Raw genomic sequence first — 17,344 nt, 5'->3', positions numbered from 1 at the left:
TGCCATTATGTCGGATATTTGATGAGTTCATGGGTCTCCCTTGGCAGATGAGTCATTCCAAAAGCTTGTGAGACAGCATTGCACTTGTCTCTTTGAGATTTACCAGATATAATTCAGTGTCCGTTTCTGATTACATTTTCTCCTCCAGCTATGCACCTTCTGATAGTGAGACATAGACCTGGAAAGCAGTAGTCGTTACTGTTTGATGTAATCTCAATAATTGCGCCATGATATGATTTTATCAAGTCTTTTTTTTTTAGATATGTGTTAAGTCTCGAGAACATATTGTGATATATATGTGATGTAATGTGTTGCTATGTGTTATTGTTTGACTGTATACTATTATTAGTCTACCAAATGTCTTAATATACATTAAAAATATTAATATGTAATATTGATGTTAACGCTGTTGAAATAAAAGTGCAAATGAAAATATTTCCAAATCTAAACAATGCAGTTGATTGTAGAAAATATCCATTTGAATGTTTGAAGCTACCTCTGTAGCAGTTGCCAAGATGTTTCCTGCCAGTTAGTTCCACATGACCACTATTAAATGCTTGACACACGTATATCAAGCATTTAATAGCAGTCATGTGGCACTAACTGGCAGGAACCATCCTGGATTAGGATTTATGGATGTATGTATGTATGCAAATATTTGGGCACTCATGGTCAATGTTTTGTCAAAATAATACATACAATACAGAGCACGCATTTGCACATTTTAATGCAAATTACTTGCTTTGTTTATTTGCCAAATGTAACATTTTGTAGACAAAAACAAGGTTATGGCACCATTCAGTATATTAAACTCAGCAAATAAATATAAGTTGTGCACTTAAATTTGTACAAAAATGCCACATTTTATTTGTTCCATGCAAAGGATTTTCACTGCCGTCAACAAAACATGCAATTTTCAGAGCAGACAACCCTATGTTGGAACTTCTGTGCATCAGTACTGATTTTTGTCCCACCTCTAGTGAAGCAAGTCTTAGTGTTGTCACACCCATGGCATGTGCTTTATTAAATGCATTACTTTAATGTCTCTCTCTATTTTCTTGTAGATGTTGAGCAAATGGCAATAGACTGGCTCACTGGAAACTTCTACTTTGCGGACCGAGTGAGCGCTAGGATATTCGTTTGCAGCCGGAATGGAGACACTTGCGTCACCATAATAGATCTGGACCTGTCGAATCCTAAAGGAATAGCTGTGGATCCTCTCATGGGGTGAGTGAAATATGCATGAGCTGTGTCGGATGCAACAAAGCAGTGCCATTCTGAGCCACCGTGATGCTAATTATTAACTGTCTAAATGTTTAAACTCACACATGGCCCTTGATTCCAAGTCTTTAAACATTTATACAAATGCGCCGTGAATGCAGCAATCCCTGCTCTAAATATTTGCTCTTCTTTGTGAACACGTCTGCCTGTGCAATTTCGCAGCAGCTCCTCCTGACAGGAGTTGCATTAGTATGCTGTGATTTATCCTGCATCCCACAGTATGAAGCGCCCCTGCAGAATCCGACTTTGTGGAATTTTTCTGTTTTGTTCTGACAGCAGAAATGTGCTCCTGAAACAGGCCCATGGAATCTTTGCATTGAGTGGTAATTGTGGAGATGTTTGGAAAGAAATGACTGAAGGAACACAAAGGCTCTTCAGAGGAGAGAACGGCAGCGTGATTATTCCAGTTATCAGCAGCTAAAAGGGGGCTCAGTGGTAATATTCCCAGTGAGCTAAAACTAGGAGCTTGACACAATGTGGGTACCATTATATTCATGAGAGCACAAGGACAGACAGAGCATGGAGACTCGGAGCAGGTTTTTAATGAGGCTCCCTAAAGTAAAGCCAAATCATAGCACCAGCGTTTAAGGCTACAGTGAAGATGAGGGAGTGAGAGGGAGCTGAGACCACCAATGAAAGAGCTCCAGCCTTGGAGTGTATGCATGTCTTGCCTCTTTGTTGCTGCTTGCTGCAAAAACACTGATGTTGAAATAACAGGCATCTGTTGTGCTCTTGGCATCTTTTTTGTCCTCCCCCTTTTCACTGGCCTTCAACACAGTCTAAAATCAGTTTAAAGTTTCACGAGATGCTTCAGCGAAGAACTCGAAGTGCGGATTACCACAGATATAAATATGCAACGTTGAAAACTCATTAATACATTTACAATGCAAACTTGTTCTGAATCTAGCAGTTTGTACTCTTTGTTCAGTTTAGCAGTTTTATAACTCATAATTGCATTTGTAATTGCTTTCCGTTCAGTGAAGTGTGGACAGGAGGTCTGAAGGAGCATTCATAAAGACTCTTAGACCATCAGCACTGATCCTGTATTGAGTTCCGGCTTAGCTGATCTCAGGAGACTACAAAGCAAACCAGAAACAGCACTTTTTCTTTTAGAAGTCTCAAGAACACACAAAGCATCTCAGAGGAAAGAGTGTTGATCTAGGAAGTGTTTTCACTGCTCCCTGCAGTTCTAGTGTCATTTGAGGAGCTTTGCACAAGCACAAAAACCCTTAGACCAAGAAGAACCTAAGTGGCTTGTTCAGTAGAAAAATAGTTACAAAGCCAAATGCCTCCACAGCTGTGCATCCTGAAAGATGAAGGACCAATTATTTTATTTAAGATGTAACATAAAACCCTTAAAAATACTGCTTCCTCAGTGGGTCATGGATTCTACGGTTCTAGGAAAAAACCTATATTTATTCACACATCTCCTTTGCAAAAATGGCTCTTTACAGAACCGTCCATTGAAAGGCTTCTTAGGTAATCAAAAATGGTCCCTCTGTTGAAGGCCTGGAGGGACTGCAATCCTGGATGTCCACATTTATCCACAGATTGATGATTTTCTAGCTCAAACAGACCTAATTTGACAGCTGGATGGAAACCCGGCTTGTGCTAGACTCCAGCCCCCCAGTTCCTAACCCTGTTCTATAACATCACTCCAAAGAACTCTTTTTCATACCTTCATTTATAAAAACACACACTACCATTCAAAAGTTTGGAATCACTTTTTTTACTACTATGAAAATGGTTTGTTGAAGACACATGTATAAAATGATTCTAATATTCTTCACAGGCTTTGGCACATTTGTAGGAAACAGAGAATGAAGAATTATTAATATGTCCAGAATGATGAACTGGGAAAACCTTACAACATTGAAAATGTTTCAAAGGTTACCAGAATGCTTTGCACTGGAAAGGTGGTGGTCAAACCTCGAGACTGATACCAAGAAACCGCTTTAAATAAGAATTGCAGTGTATTATTTATCACTTAATAATCTCCTTGATGTTCTCAGTGCCTTCAAATACTGAATAAAGCATCTTAAAAGACGTTCTATCTGATGTCTATCTTAAAGTATTTCAATCTGCATAGCAGATGTTTTTGATTAAAAAATAATGGCAGTTGTGACTCTAAACTTCTGAACTGTAGTGTAAACTCTTAAAATAGATGTTCTTTTTAGAAGCATGAATGCTATTTAGAACCATTTCATGCTTAAATAAATGTTGAGGTTGATAGAGAATGTTTTTGTATACAGTTCTATACAGAACCTTTTTGAAAATGGTTCTGCATAGCTCCTAAAAGGGTTCTTCTATTGTTATGATGTCAGACTTGTACCAATAGATGTACCCTTTTTGGTACAGTACAGAACCATATACAACACATTCTCCATGAGTCCGAAGAACCACTTTACCATACACAGAACCAACATGAAATGGTTCTAAATAGAACCATTGCCTTTACCAAAGAACGCTTGAAGAAATTTTTTTTAAGTGTGTAGTGCAAGCTATGAATTCCTATAGACTTCCATTCAATGTGTTAAGTGGCTCTGCTGTGCAAATACAGAAAAAGTGATGAATCCTGGATTTTAAGGTGCTGAAGTAGAAAAAAGGGATTCATTTTCAAAACGTGGAAGTGTCCTTTTAAAGGTTAGTAATTCCTCTTCTCCTCGTCTCCTTTAAGTTGCTTCATGAATGCAGGCACTGGTCTGCTGGTGCTTCTTATTCTCTCTGCACTCTTATCCTGAAAGGGGAAAATCCTGTTCTGCAAAGGGTTTTTGCTTACCCTGTTATACCTCTATCGAACAAGCACAGAGGCAGTCCTCCTCTATTCACTGGGGATTACCTTTTTGTGTCTTTTTAATGCATTTGGTAATGAGCATAATATTTTAGCAGCAGAAATGCTTACTTTATGACATGGTATTTATTAGGTCTAGTGGGTTTTATGTGAACGTAATCCGTAAGGATTTCCATTCATGATGACTCTCTCTCTCTTTCTCTCTCTCTCTCATGCACTCCTCGATGGTCTCCAGGCAGCTTCTGCTGTATGCTCTGTGTTAATAGTAGTGAGTTTGGAGACGGGCAGTGCAGTGGCCCAGTCTGCAGGTTCTGTGTAGATGAAAGCATGCAGGTCTGTGTGCACATGGTCCATACAGTGAAACTGCCTATCAGCCCATCTTTCCTTGCTCCTCATTCTCTAATTGGCAAGTTGCAAGACACAGCTGCGTGTGTGAGAAAGAAGCAGAGAGAGCAGAGGAGGTCTCTTAGCCTGGAGCAACGTGGCACAGAAACAAAAGAAATTGGTATGGTTTTTGATGGATGCGTGGCATGGGGTGTGGTGTTTACGGGACGAGCTGAAGAGTTGCTGGGTTGTTACTGTGTTTTTTTGTTATTTTTCTTATTTTCTTCAATGAGAAATGTTCCTCCGAGAAATGTTGCTCCTCAACATTGCTCTGAGAAGCTCTGATGGAATGTATTGTCTTTCAATTCGAAATGAAAATTCCAGTCAGGGAATAAGAGTGGGGATAAACTTTGTTTAACCCCATTTCAGATAGTTCAGCCTAACTTCCTTGAAACAAATGCAGCGTGAGATGACGAGAGAGATGTTTTGCCATTTTAACTGAAGAGAATGTGACTAAAATTTGATTTGGAGAGAAATGAAAGCAGAGCCATGCACCGATCTTATGTGCATGGTCTCTCCACTCTCGGTTTGTTTGGTAATCTGTCTTGGTGGAGAAATGACAGACATCAGCACCTCTCTTTACCCAAGTGTCCAGAAAATACGGTCCCAAGTCAGAGGCCGGGGACTCGTAAGTATCCCCACTCCTGCCCGGCGCCTCTCACCCTGTCGAACCCCTGAGTAGGAGAGGGACCAACCTCTATCAAGGTATCTAGTTGGTACCTCTCAACTTCCCGCTCAAGCTCCGGCTCCTTCCATCCCAGAGAGGTTACATTCCACGTGCCAAGAGTCAATTTCTGCCACAAGGGCCTTGCATTTTAGAGTTTTAACTTACATTTGTGGATGCAGTGACACACGGTTTACAGACAGTGGTTTTCAGAAGTTTCTTTTTTCTTTTAGCACTACATAACTTTAGCAGCATTTTGTTGCCCCCTCCCAACTTTTTTAGAATGTGTTGTTGGTGTTGAATTAAAAATGGGCAAATGTTTTTCAAAAAACAACAAAAGATTGTTAATGTAGATTGCTAACAGATAGTCCACTGTCACTGTCAACTATTTCCACATGTACAGTAAAATCTGCCATTTTGAAACATCCCAAGTTCAATCTGTAACACAAGCAAAGTGAGCATGATAGTGAAATACCATTGTTAGCTACCATTCATTCTTCACCATGAATGTTTCAGGAGCAGTGTTGGTGTGCTTAATGCACAAAATCAATTATACGAAACTACTTCAATTACTTTATTTGAAGACAGTAACTCAGTTAACTTTTAAAGCTGGTTTAACTGAACTGTCTTTACTTTGCTGTCTTTACTCATCTACACTACAAAAAATTTGCGGGGAGCTTTTCAGCCCTGCCAACTTATGTTATATCTATGGACTAACAACAGAGTTGACTGTTGGCGTGATGATGAAAATGTTGACCATCGCTCCCTGCTTTGAGCCTTACCTCCACAAGATGGTGAATTGGGTTAGAAATTTTACAGTTTCTTTCCACTCCCACTCTGATAATTCTACTTTCCCACTTACAAGATTTTCCTTCAGGAGATGGTCCCTATCAGTAACATGATAAATACAGTTTCCATTCAAAATTCACAATATACAGTGAGAAATTTGAACCCAATACCCTGCCCTGGTGGGTATAAAGCTAGGTTCTATTCAGTGGTGCTATAACTGTTTCTGAATATATGCATTTTCCAGGGCACTGCTAGGTTTTTTTTTCCTTGACACAGACTGCAAGTGTTTAAGTTCCATTCAATAAGCATGTTCTATATTGTTTTCATGCAAATATTCCTGCATCCATTTCTGTGTCCTTGTCTTGGGTCCATTCTGATTCAGACACAGAGGAGTTTATACTCTAGAGTGTATGATTCAGAATTATTATTCACGATGCTGCCTTGTATGTAAAGTGGTAATGGCAATTTCATGTCCTTGGATTATAAATACAGCTGATTATAATGATTCAGAGCTGTTCTGTTTGTTATTAATGTCTGAGCAGATGCTGTGTGCTGTATATTCGGTGGCGTCAGCAAATTAATCTTGGTGGCAGTCACTGTGGATACACTGTAAATTTATTTTAAATTTACAACAGAAACAGGGCAGTAATCTACTTTATGGCAGAATTCAGAAAAAACAGTGCATCGGGGAAGATACAGGTCAGGAGATTCAAAAGTCAGATTATACTGTAATTAGCTGTTATTTGCAAAGCGCATTGGAAGTTTGTGCAGATTTTATTACAACATATCATTCCTCCCCCAGACATACATCTGACTGCATTTCTTTACAGGCATTTACTGAGTGTACATGGTTTTCCAACCATGATAGTCTTTTGTGCTTCAACTAGTTAATTCCATAATGTTTTAAACAGGGTTGGGATATAATAGAATACCTGTTTGGAATACAGAGGTGTCTATGTTCTGTATTCAATCCAGGCTATAATTTGTTAAGGCAGTATTCAGAATACAGGTTTTTACATGCACCTTTGTTTTCTGTTCAGGACTTCTATTTTCTTACCATCTGAGGACGTGGTAGTTTTAAAGCAGAGTATTTGTAATGATCCATAATGCATTTACTTTCGATATCTTCTATTAATAAATCAAATGGAAGTGATGTGGTTAGTGAATTAGAAGACTCTCATTCGCAGCTTTTGATTGGAGCACATTAAAAAAATGCTGCTAGTACGTTAAATCGGCAACGAGAGACTGTCTCTCTCTAAACCGTTGCGAAGTCACTTCTCTTTCAAATTTTCCCGTTCCACCTTAAATGGTACAGCAGTTACATTTGGTGCCTCAGGCAGAATTTAAGGTGGAATGGGAAAATTCGAACAAGAAATGACTCCAGCCTCATAGCCAAACGTTGAGAGATATTTTACAAGAAACTATTCTAGTTTTGAGAAGTTTTCTGTCAGAGACGGCAGGAAAGTGGCTATAGCTGAGCTAAAGCTTAAAGCAGAGCAATGTAAGCCCGTATTTTCGTTCATAATTTTTTAGCCTATACTAGGACAGCACCCACTGAGACATGCTGGACATTCAGTGTTGTATGTCCCAAGGTGGTTGGATTTTTGTTGAAAGGAAAAAATGGCTCTTCTTAACAATCGAGTTGTGACTCCTGACCTAAGCTGGCTTTTAATGCAGAGCCGGTCGCTCATCCATGTGTGTTTATGTTATGTGCTGCCACAGACTGTCCAGGCGCTGCTCTTACCCAGGAGTTCTGCCTTTTACATCAACATTATGTTATAAATTAAATATTTAGAAAATCGATTTTTGACATTTATGAATCGATTTAGAATCATTCACGTCCGCACCGCGATGCATCTAAGAATCGAGTTTTTCCCACACCCCAAATATATGTGTGCATGTGTGTATATATATATATATATATATATATATATATATATATATATATATAGTATTCTAAATTATTTTAAATATATTCTGAATGTGTTACTTTTTGTGTGTTGTAATGGAATCCATTACTGTATTCAGTATCCTTCACAACTCTAGTTATAATTATTAAATATTTAGTTACTTCCATCTTTGTAGTCATAGCAGCTCCCCAAAGGGCATGTAACACAGTAGTGTGACGTTCATTCATGGTATGATTGATAAATAGTAGTACACAGTTGTGAAAAATAGTGTGATAATGTTTTTTTACTAACTTTATGCATTAACCTTGAAATGCTGCACTGGGAAGTTAGTGAGATATACTTGTTGCATTTGCCTATATCTTTACCTAATGTGGCAAAACTGAGAGCTCTCAGACACATATGAGTGCACACTACAGGAAAAAAACTGTACAAATGCAGTAATCAACTGTGTTTAGAAATATAGTAAAGTACTGTAATTTCATAATAAAGTCGGAGTATTGTAAATAAATACTAAAATATTGGTGAAATTGATTTACACATTTTTTACAGTACAGTGACTTTAACTTCACCTTAAGATTTATACTCACACATATAGGTCTAGCTAATGAACTACATTTTCTCATAGTGTTATAAGGATATATTTGGGTATTTCTGTGATTCCTCTGAGGTCTCTGCTTGACAGCTTTCACCTGCATATTGCATCAGAAAAAAAGAGAGGGAGAGAGAGAGATATTTGACTATACCTTATCGCCTTTTCAACCGTGCTGTTTTTGACATTGATATGTTGCTTGAATCTTTAAGCACTGATTCAGCAGCACCTGCATGTCTGAAATGTGGCATTTGTATTCCAGGTAGATATTACACCTGTTCAGAGAGAGAGAGAGAGCTGTGCTGGCTGACAGAGAAGATTTGTCAGCCTGGTCTTAACACCAATTCAAAAGCCACCATATCTCCATCTCTGTTTGACGTCCATAGATTAAGTGGTTGCTGCTGCCTTGGTGTCTCCTGTCATCAGCTGAGCATATGCAGGTTTCGTACCCGAGCGGCATCAGATGCTTTTTGTAATATTAGAGGAAAGAGTGTGTTTACATAAAGACTTTACTGTACTCAGGAAATGCTTTTAGATAAATTGTTGTGCGGTCCTGATGCCAGCTTAAAACTCTGCTGCTTACCAAACTATCCTCTCAGCAACTTCTATATAGTCATATTCTCAGCAATTTCAGCAGCTTTTAACTATAGAGTCTGTGAAAAATGGCATGTAAACCATACTGTTCACTTGCACTGTTTGCAAACTTAAACATGCATTAAAGGTGCTATTTGTGTATTTTAATATTTATTTTATGTAACGCTGTGAAATAAGAGGAGCTGTTACATATATAGAGCTATGTCTGTTTACTGTGCTTGATTGCACACATTAAATTAGAAGCTGATATCAAACACTGTTCAATTGCTCATTCATGCAATTTATCTTTAAATAAATGGATTATTGAAAAATCTGATTTGTGATGAACATGCTGTAGTATATTAGGTACCCCACGTGTAGTTATGGGTGATTTAATACACAAGCTTATCTAGGCTGCAGCCCAGGGGCCTTAAGTAATTCAGGCTAGCCCACAAGTTTGCTCACAGCCAAGATTTTTAACTTTAGACTGACTGCTTTTCTCCTGTCTTGTTTTCTGTAGTTCAGCACTGGATTAGAAGGCTAATATTCCTAGCAGTCACAAGAAGTCAATCCTTTCCATAAACACATCCCCAAAACCTCTCTCAGACCATATCCAGCTCTTCATTAAGGTCCACAGATGTGGTTTAGCACATTGTAAGACTTTTTGAACTATAAAAAGGAACAAAACGTCACCCTGTAGTTGACCACTGTAGGCAGCCGCTTTAGTGTTGTGTTAAAATCTGACCGACATTCATGTGCAAGCACGTCACATGGGCATATACTAAGAAGTAACAGACGTCATGAATGTAATAGGCAGCATCCATATGCCTGCATGAGGTGTGTATACAAATGTGAGTTGGAATTCAGCATGACGCCTGTTGTCTAAAATGCCAACCACACTATTTAGGCACATTTTATTTCTTAAGGGGTTAATAATGAGCTGATTAGGAGCAGTGAAAACACTAAAAAGTGTAGGGCAGTGAACCAGTGTTGATAAACACTCCTCTAAACAACATTGACAGGTCTGTGTAGCCTTAATCAAGTCCTGGGTTGAGATTCAGGGATGCCTTAACAGAAACAATTTTGGTGTCTATTGACTTTGAGGGTTTGCTAGCAACATTAGCCTTGAAGATCCAGCGCTGAACTGATAACGCTAAATTTGGATATCAGACATCTTGGCTGATCACATGCATCTAGGGTAAGAGGCAAACGGTGCAAATGAGATTTTTTCCAAATCATTTCTTTAAGTATGAACAGAAGCTTTACAATGTTTGGAAGCACAGTACTGGCCATTCTACCTATGCTTTAGATTTGACACAGATACATTCTTTTTCTAGGTTATTGTAGAGCTGCAGGCAGTATTGATGGTTTTTCATTGTTTCTGAACATTTAACAAACATAAAGTGGTGAGGCAAAGAGTAGGAGGGTCATAGGTGGAGAAGAACGAAGCTGCTGTCTTTCCTTTAATGTGCAGACTGACCAAAGGTTAGCATTTGTACCATTTAATGAGCTTCATGAATTTAGTCCTCAGGGGAAGAAAAGAAACAACTTGGAGGCAAAAGGCAAAATGAAGCTGTAAAGAATTCCCGAGGAATGGAGAACTGTGGAAAGCCCAGTGATAAAAGCTGTTGAACATGGTGAAGCTTTTCATCTTTGTCATGTTCTGTGTTTATTTATCGGGTACAATTAAGCACTGTGGGAATGTTTGGTTAGGCTGAACTGCTTCCATTCCGAATTTCTCGTTTAAACTGCTAATTAAATGTGTGTTGAGAGTATCAGGCCCTTGTGGAGCAGCGGTTTAGCGTTTGCTTTTCAGACTCGTTGCTTTACTGCCAGAGTTTAAGTACCTGCATGCATTGTTTAAATGTTCTTCATGTTAGAGCCAAATGACGAGTAGATTATGTTCACTGACATGTGACCAATTTTTAAATTGAAGTGCAGCATATCTAAGCTATGATCAGTAGAATTAGATTATAATTTCTTGTACACTAAGAAATGCAGGAGAACATGTCAGGTCAATGCACAACAAAGGACTAGAGACAACACAGAAGTGTATATACACTGATACAATGAACAGATGAGACCTGGTAGGGGAAAACAAATTCAACACAGCTGAAGGGTATGAACAAAGAGGTGGAGCTTGAGAGGAAAAAGGAAACCAAAACAAACAAAAGAACATGGCTGGGAGAGAGGCTCACAGATGGAAAGCGAGGGCAGACCCCGGCAAGCACAAGACTAGGACAGAGCAATATGTTTACCTTTATGGCAGCTTCCATTCTTTTCAGACTTGCTTTCAGTTTCAAAGAAATATGTAGGAAATTTTTTTCAAGCAAGTTCAGTCTTCCTTAATTTTTCGCTTCTCATGACAGAAGTAATCCAAACACATTCAGCGGTGTTAAGGTCTGGATTCTGGACTGGTCAGTTCATTGTTCTGAGAACGTCATCAGCTTTGTTTGATTAGCAAATTTTCTTTTTTGTATCTTTTCTCAATAACAGCTTCATGACAGCTACACATCTTTTCACACTCATAGTGTTATCTTCTCACAGTGTAAGGATAGACAAGAAGCAAGATTGGAGCTTGATATTCTCCTCTGTCTCAGAGAAGAAAGCTTTAAGTACTGTTCATGTGATGGTGACAGGTTTGGTGTTCTACCAGGTCTTGCATAGTTGTCTGTAGTTCCATTTGCACTGCACCTTTAATTATTTATTGTTGAACTCTAATTTTGGAAATTCATTTTCTCATCATTACGCAAGTGGATTATCTTCTATCTTATCAGAAATATCTCCTGAAAATTAATCATAATCATAAATTAATTGAAGTAAGCGCTTCTGACTTTTGCACAGTATTTCATTTGTGTAGTTATGTTTGTCATTTCCACTGGTTTTGATTCTTTCTTGGAAGTATCAACTATAAAGGCTGTAATCTCATACATCTAGTTTTGAACTGCTGCACATTATCAGATATACAGCCCTGCCTGGGCTATTAAGAAAGATGTTTGACTCAGAGAGGCCATTAAGTCTATGTTCTGCCAAATGGATGCTGGAGAAGAGCAGATGCTGTTAGCCTGGTAATCTAGGTTAGAAATTCACATATTAATTAAATGTGCTCATTCTGTTTCAGGATGCTCTTCTTTACCGACTATGGAAATGTGGCCAAACTGGAGCGCTGCAACATGGATGGCACAAACCGAACCCGGCTTGTGGATTATAAGATTGAGCAGCCAGCCACAGTGGCACTGGACCTGGTGAAGAAGCTGGTTTACTGGGCAGATGCATATCTGGATTACATTGAGGTTGTGGATTACAATGGCAAGAACAGACACACCATCATCCAAGGGACTCAAGTGAGTGCCACATACCTTTCTGATTTGCAATGACAAATCTCTACTTTGTTGTGCTACCGAATGGTTTGAGTTTGGCTTAAAAGCACTATTTACATGGCAGTGAATGAGCACGGTGAGATACAGGATTCTTTTTCTTTAAAGTGTTGCCAGCTTTGCGCTGCTTTCTTTTTTTCATACCTTTTTAAAGGTTATTGCATTTACAGAAGATCATGAACAATAATGTCATTGTTCACTTGTTTCACAACTTCAGTGTGAGGAGAAATGGTAATGCCTTTGCTATATTGAGGTATCTTCTTGAATAGTCTTTTTAGAACAAAGATAGTGACCCTTTCACTTGAGTTACCATAATGCTGAAAGAAAGGGCAGAATGCCTGCTCAGATTCATAGAAAAGCTATGAATGCGGGTCAAGGTAGTCAGTAACAAGAATGTGCTTGAAGCTTGAATTTCTATTTGTTCTCTTAGTATTTTACCCTTAGAAGTTGAGTGTATTTTTTCATTTGCTGTATTATTCAAATGTAACATTGTATTTATATATTTCAATTAGTAAGTTGCAGAATGAGTTGCATTTATGTTCCAGCTGCATTCTGTATGTTATACTTTTTCAGTTTATTGCAGTGTCTAGAATTCACAAGCACATAGCAAAAATGTAAAGGATGTATGAACAGCACTAATTTTCATCATAAGGGGGTTTCTGGAGCCTGTCCTGCAGTCTTCACAAAGGACAAGGACCCAACCGGGGCACTGAACCCTGGCTCTTCTTGCTGTGAGGCAATTGCTATCTACTGTGCCACCATGCGACCCCCTTTCATTAGATTCAAGTCTTAATATAATATCTCCTCTATCAATTGAAAGGTTAGAATATACATTTTCAACTGAATTTCTCTGGTTGTTTTGATATGCTGTAAGTGACAAAAATGTGTATAAAATGACATATGTTGGGCTCCCAACAGGTACAATCATAGAGTTGGCCACATCGCTGGTTTCATCCCTGTCGATACCACAAGCTCCAAAAAGGATATTTGGCCTTATTCTATCTGGATTGGCCTACGCTGCCCCCTGCATTACTTAACAGAATGATGACCGACTAAGGCATATGTTCGTTAACAAAGCATGGTTGGCAGTTAGTGTTCTCCAAGCATATTGAACTAACTCTCCAGTGACCTTGCTTTAGTAGCAGTTTGAGAATATGCAGACACATTTCACAAAGAGACATGAGCAAGCGTTGACTCTTCCAGCTTGATAGCAGCCTTGTGCGATAGGAGGAATAGCAGTGTTCCAAAGCTAAGAATGCAGTCAGGGAAGGCTGCGTTTCTCAGCTGTCACGTCACTAAAGGTGCAGCCAAGAAATGCTCCCATTGTTTCAAAGAAATCTAAGAATTTAGTCACCCACAATCTTTCATGCCAATGGTTTAGTTGGATGTATATGTATACTCTTCACCAGATTTTGTGTTGGAGTCTCCTGCAGTCAGTCACAGTCATGCTGATGTGATTTCAAGCAAAAATTGACAGATTGTGATGGAAAACTGTGTAGGTTAATTCTGATAAATATTAGGGTGACATGCTAGTCTAACATATTACGTTAACTAACCTTGGGTGAGGCTTACTAATGTTAGCTTTGTGGAAATGATTACTATTTTAGCAGCTAATTGGGCTTTTAGCCATTAAGTAATAGACAGACTGTAATTTCAAAATAAGAGCAAAATATTAGCCATTTACATGGAGAAACGAGGGCTACATTGGAGGGGAAAAAACTAGTTATAAAAAAAATGATATATGATGTGAATTATTTTGAGAAATAGAATTGAAACTGTAGAGAGCCCATGTCATACAGCTAATATGAAAAATAACAAAAAATTATAGAGCATGACTACAACTTTGTGTCACAGGGTCCCTACTTTTGCAAAGAGGGCAGGTGCAGAGTAAGAATGCATTTTAGAGTTAATGATGATTATGGCGTTTATTCCCAGCAGCTACTGTATCTGCATGGCTTCCTTTGAGCGCTGATTTCACAGACACATTCAAGGATTAATTAGCCTAAATGAATACACAGACTAGAGACTAGATTGTGTGAAATGGATTCACCATTAGAATATTTTACCTGAAGTGCACTTATGAGACCGATAATTAGAGATTATTATTATTCAAAAGACGACCTCGGCAAAGCAACCCGATGGGTCTCTCATTGTGTGAGAGGGGAGAAGGGCATGCACAAAGAGGGTTGGATCACTGTACGGGTGCAGGTGTGCTCAGCTTAATGGTGTCCATAAATATAGGCTCCCGACATGCTTTGGAGGAATTGCTAACACATTTTATTTCCACGGCCAATGAAGGCAACGTTCAGCTTCCTCCAGAGCTGCGGTTCTCGACGCGATCTCATTGTTCTCCAAAAGCATTCTTGCTGCTTCAATGTACCATACTTAAGCACCTTTCCTCCCCTCTTTGTGATTCAGGTTTTACTCTCCCATGCTAATTTTTGTTGTTTTCAATTATAGCAAACCCACATACTGACTTAATACAACAAAGGAACAGTATTAATCTTCATGCACTGAAATAATTAGGCAAAGTTTTAAGAGATTGACAATATACTGAAAGCCACTTACCGCCTGTTATGGCAGCAGAGTTCACAGAGTAACATGAAAGTTGTCAGAGAAAGAGAAAAACTTTATTAGGGATGTGCATTAAAATTTAGTTTGTTGTTCAAGTGTCCACAAGGGTTAATAAAAGGATATCTAGTTAACTACACAAGAAGAAATTGACCAAAATTAGGGAATGTCTGGAGGATAGGTGTGATGTTAAAAGGCTTAAAAATGAATAGCATGAAGGTTCAGCAGAAATCAGAGGAATACTTTTGAAAAAGTTTTATTACTGAAAAAAGCCTAGGAAAATTGTTACTTTTCATGCTGGATGAAATGGCACCTGCCTCTTCAGATGAGCTAAAACAGAGGTGCCCAATCATGGTCCTTGAGATCTACCACCCTGGGGAGTTCAGATCCAACACACCTCAGATGCCCCTGAAGGCCTTCATTACCTGGATCAGGTGTGTTTGATTAGGGTTGGAGCTAAACTGTGCAGGGTGGTAGATCTACAGGACAAGGACTGGTCATCCCTGACCTAAAACTATAGTTTGAGTAAACACTAGATGGTGATAAGGACCTGACACCTGTCTTGTGGTCTTTTCTCCTCAGCAGACCATGTGCCAACATGTTCATTTATATATATATATATATATATATATATATATTTCCTGCTAGAAAATCCAGCATAAACTAGCATTGCTGAACACCAGGCAAACCAGCATATGTTGTGTTTTGGATGCTGGCATGCCGGTCAGCTGAACCAGCACCAGACAAGCACGAGACCATCAGAACCAAGCACAGACCAGCTTTGAATGTGCTGGTTTTTCCAGCAGTGTCCACGGTTTCTAAACCTAGCTAACATCAGCTAGACCAGTTAGCCTACTTAGCAATAAAGCCCCACTACATTTGTATTCTCAGTCATAAATATGAGCAAACCCCTTACATTTTTTCAGCATTGTTACAAACACAAAATTCAGTGTATTTTCTTTGTCTTCCTGTGATGAAACCGAAGAAGTATCCAGATTTCGAACACTGACCTCTTGAACAGTTATTCGAGTACTTGAGTATCCATGCATAGTATGTGCGAGTAAGTAGAGTATCCCTCCTTTCCCTTCTGTTACACACAACATTTTTACCCCTCACAGGTTATTTTGCCTCAGCGTGAACTCAACCTTTAAAGAAAAAAAAAACAATACCATCTCCTGTGTGGGTTTCTTTAGTTGAGTGTGTGAGGCTTTGTGTCTGTGCTGTAGTGTTTGGTGTCCTCTGGGTTCAGGGAAAGCCTGGTGGATCTGTGTGTGTGTGTGTGTGTGTGTGTGTGTGTGTCTGACTGTGGGCAGAGTTCACTTGTCCCTGTCTCTTCTTGTCAGAGGATGTTCACATGTAGAGATGTAGCGTGTGGGCACAGTCAGGCTGCAAACGGACTGGATGTTTCCAGAGAAACACGCTCTGCCTAAGCCCACTCTGCTGCATGCACACTGATGTTGTTCATATACATTCAGCCTGCCTGAAAAGCTGCATCTCTTTTCAGGCTTTAGCTACAACTCACATCATTTAAAGTATTAGTTTTGCCAGAAATTAATGTAGTCAGTCAAGCAAGACATTTTGAAGTTTGCTTCTATAAAAATAGACAGAAGTACAGACAAAATTCAGGCTACAAGACTTAGAGACCGAGCCTGACGAGGCTCTGCTGGAACCGCTAAAGGTGCTACTCATTTTGAATAAATTATCGCAGTGTAATGCCGGGGAGCGAGGAGGCGGACAAATCCAGGGTCAGGGTCGGAACAGTCCAGGTTCATATAGCCAGCACGGAGATAGCTGACAGGACAGAGATGACGAACAGAAACACAGAACCTCTAACAAGAATGAAACAGCACGTCAAACGGTACATCCAACAAATCAAACAAAGACCAGCCCTAGACTAAGAAAAACACAGGGCTTAAATACAAGAGGGCTAACGAGGGTTCACAAGACACAGGTGGAAAACAGGTGGAAACAATCAAGGGCAGAGACAAGAAATAAGGGGCAGAACCGGTAGGAAACCAAACAAAGAAGCACATGGACAGGACCAAAAGGTAAACAAAAGCATATGAGGAGACTGGGAGTGGCCAATCGTGACATGCAGACAGTGCTTCGCTTTGGTACTTCAGTTGGTCAGCGTGAAATGTTCATGCTGGGATGAACTGGTATTTTATGCTGAAGCTGGTAAAATACTTCAGATGAAAATTTTGACAAAAAAAGTCAAATCTGCACTGTCAAAGTTGAATAGTCAATACCAATTTTTTTTTGAAAAACAGTTAAATGCATGTAAATAAATGATATATAGATTGTATTTTAACACTTCTGTCGTTAATTTACAGAAATAAAAGATCATCATAAAGACAAATTATCACTTATTTCACAGGTATTTGCATTGATTAAAATGTTACTATTATTATTATG

At 39.0% G+C, this 17,344-nt stretch overlaps 1 protein-coding gene across 2 annotated transcripts in view; it reads left to right on the top strand.

Moving 5' to 3' along the window:
* lrp1bb (low density lipoprotein receptor-related protein 1Bb) overlaps nt 1-17,344 on the top strand; it is a 412,476-nt gene that overhangs the window by 175,781 nt on the left and 219,351 nt on the right. For both annotated transcript variants that reach the window (XM_037539357.1, XM_037539356.1), the window contains 2 exons: nt 1,065-1,227; nt 12,103-12,325. In XM_037539357.1, the coding sequence (XP_037395254.1) occupies nt 1,065-1,227; nt 12,103-12,325 (386 nt within the window). The remainder of the gene's footprint in view (nt 1-1,064; nt 1,228-12,102; nt 12,326-17,344) is intronic.

The sequence above is a fragment of the Pygocentrus nattereri genome, chromosome 6, assembly GCF_015220715.1.
Source record: "Pygocentrus nattereri isolate fPygNat1 chromosome 6, fPygNat1.pri, whole genome shotgun sequence".
In the NCBI taxonomy this organism is placed as follows: Eukaryota; Metazoa; Chordata; class Actinopteri; order Characiformes; family Serrasalmidae; genus Pygocentrus; species Pygocentrus nattereri.
The sequence above is the reverse complement of the archived record's forward strand: the minus strand, read 5'-3'. Positions and strand labels throughout refer to the sequence as shown.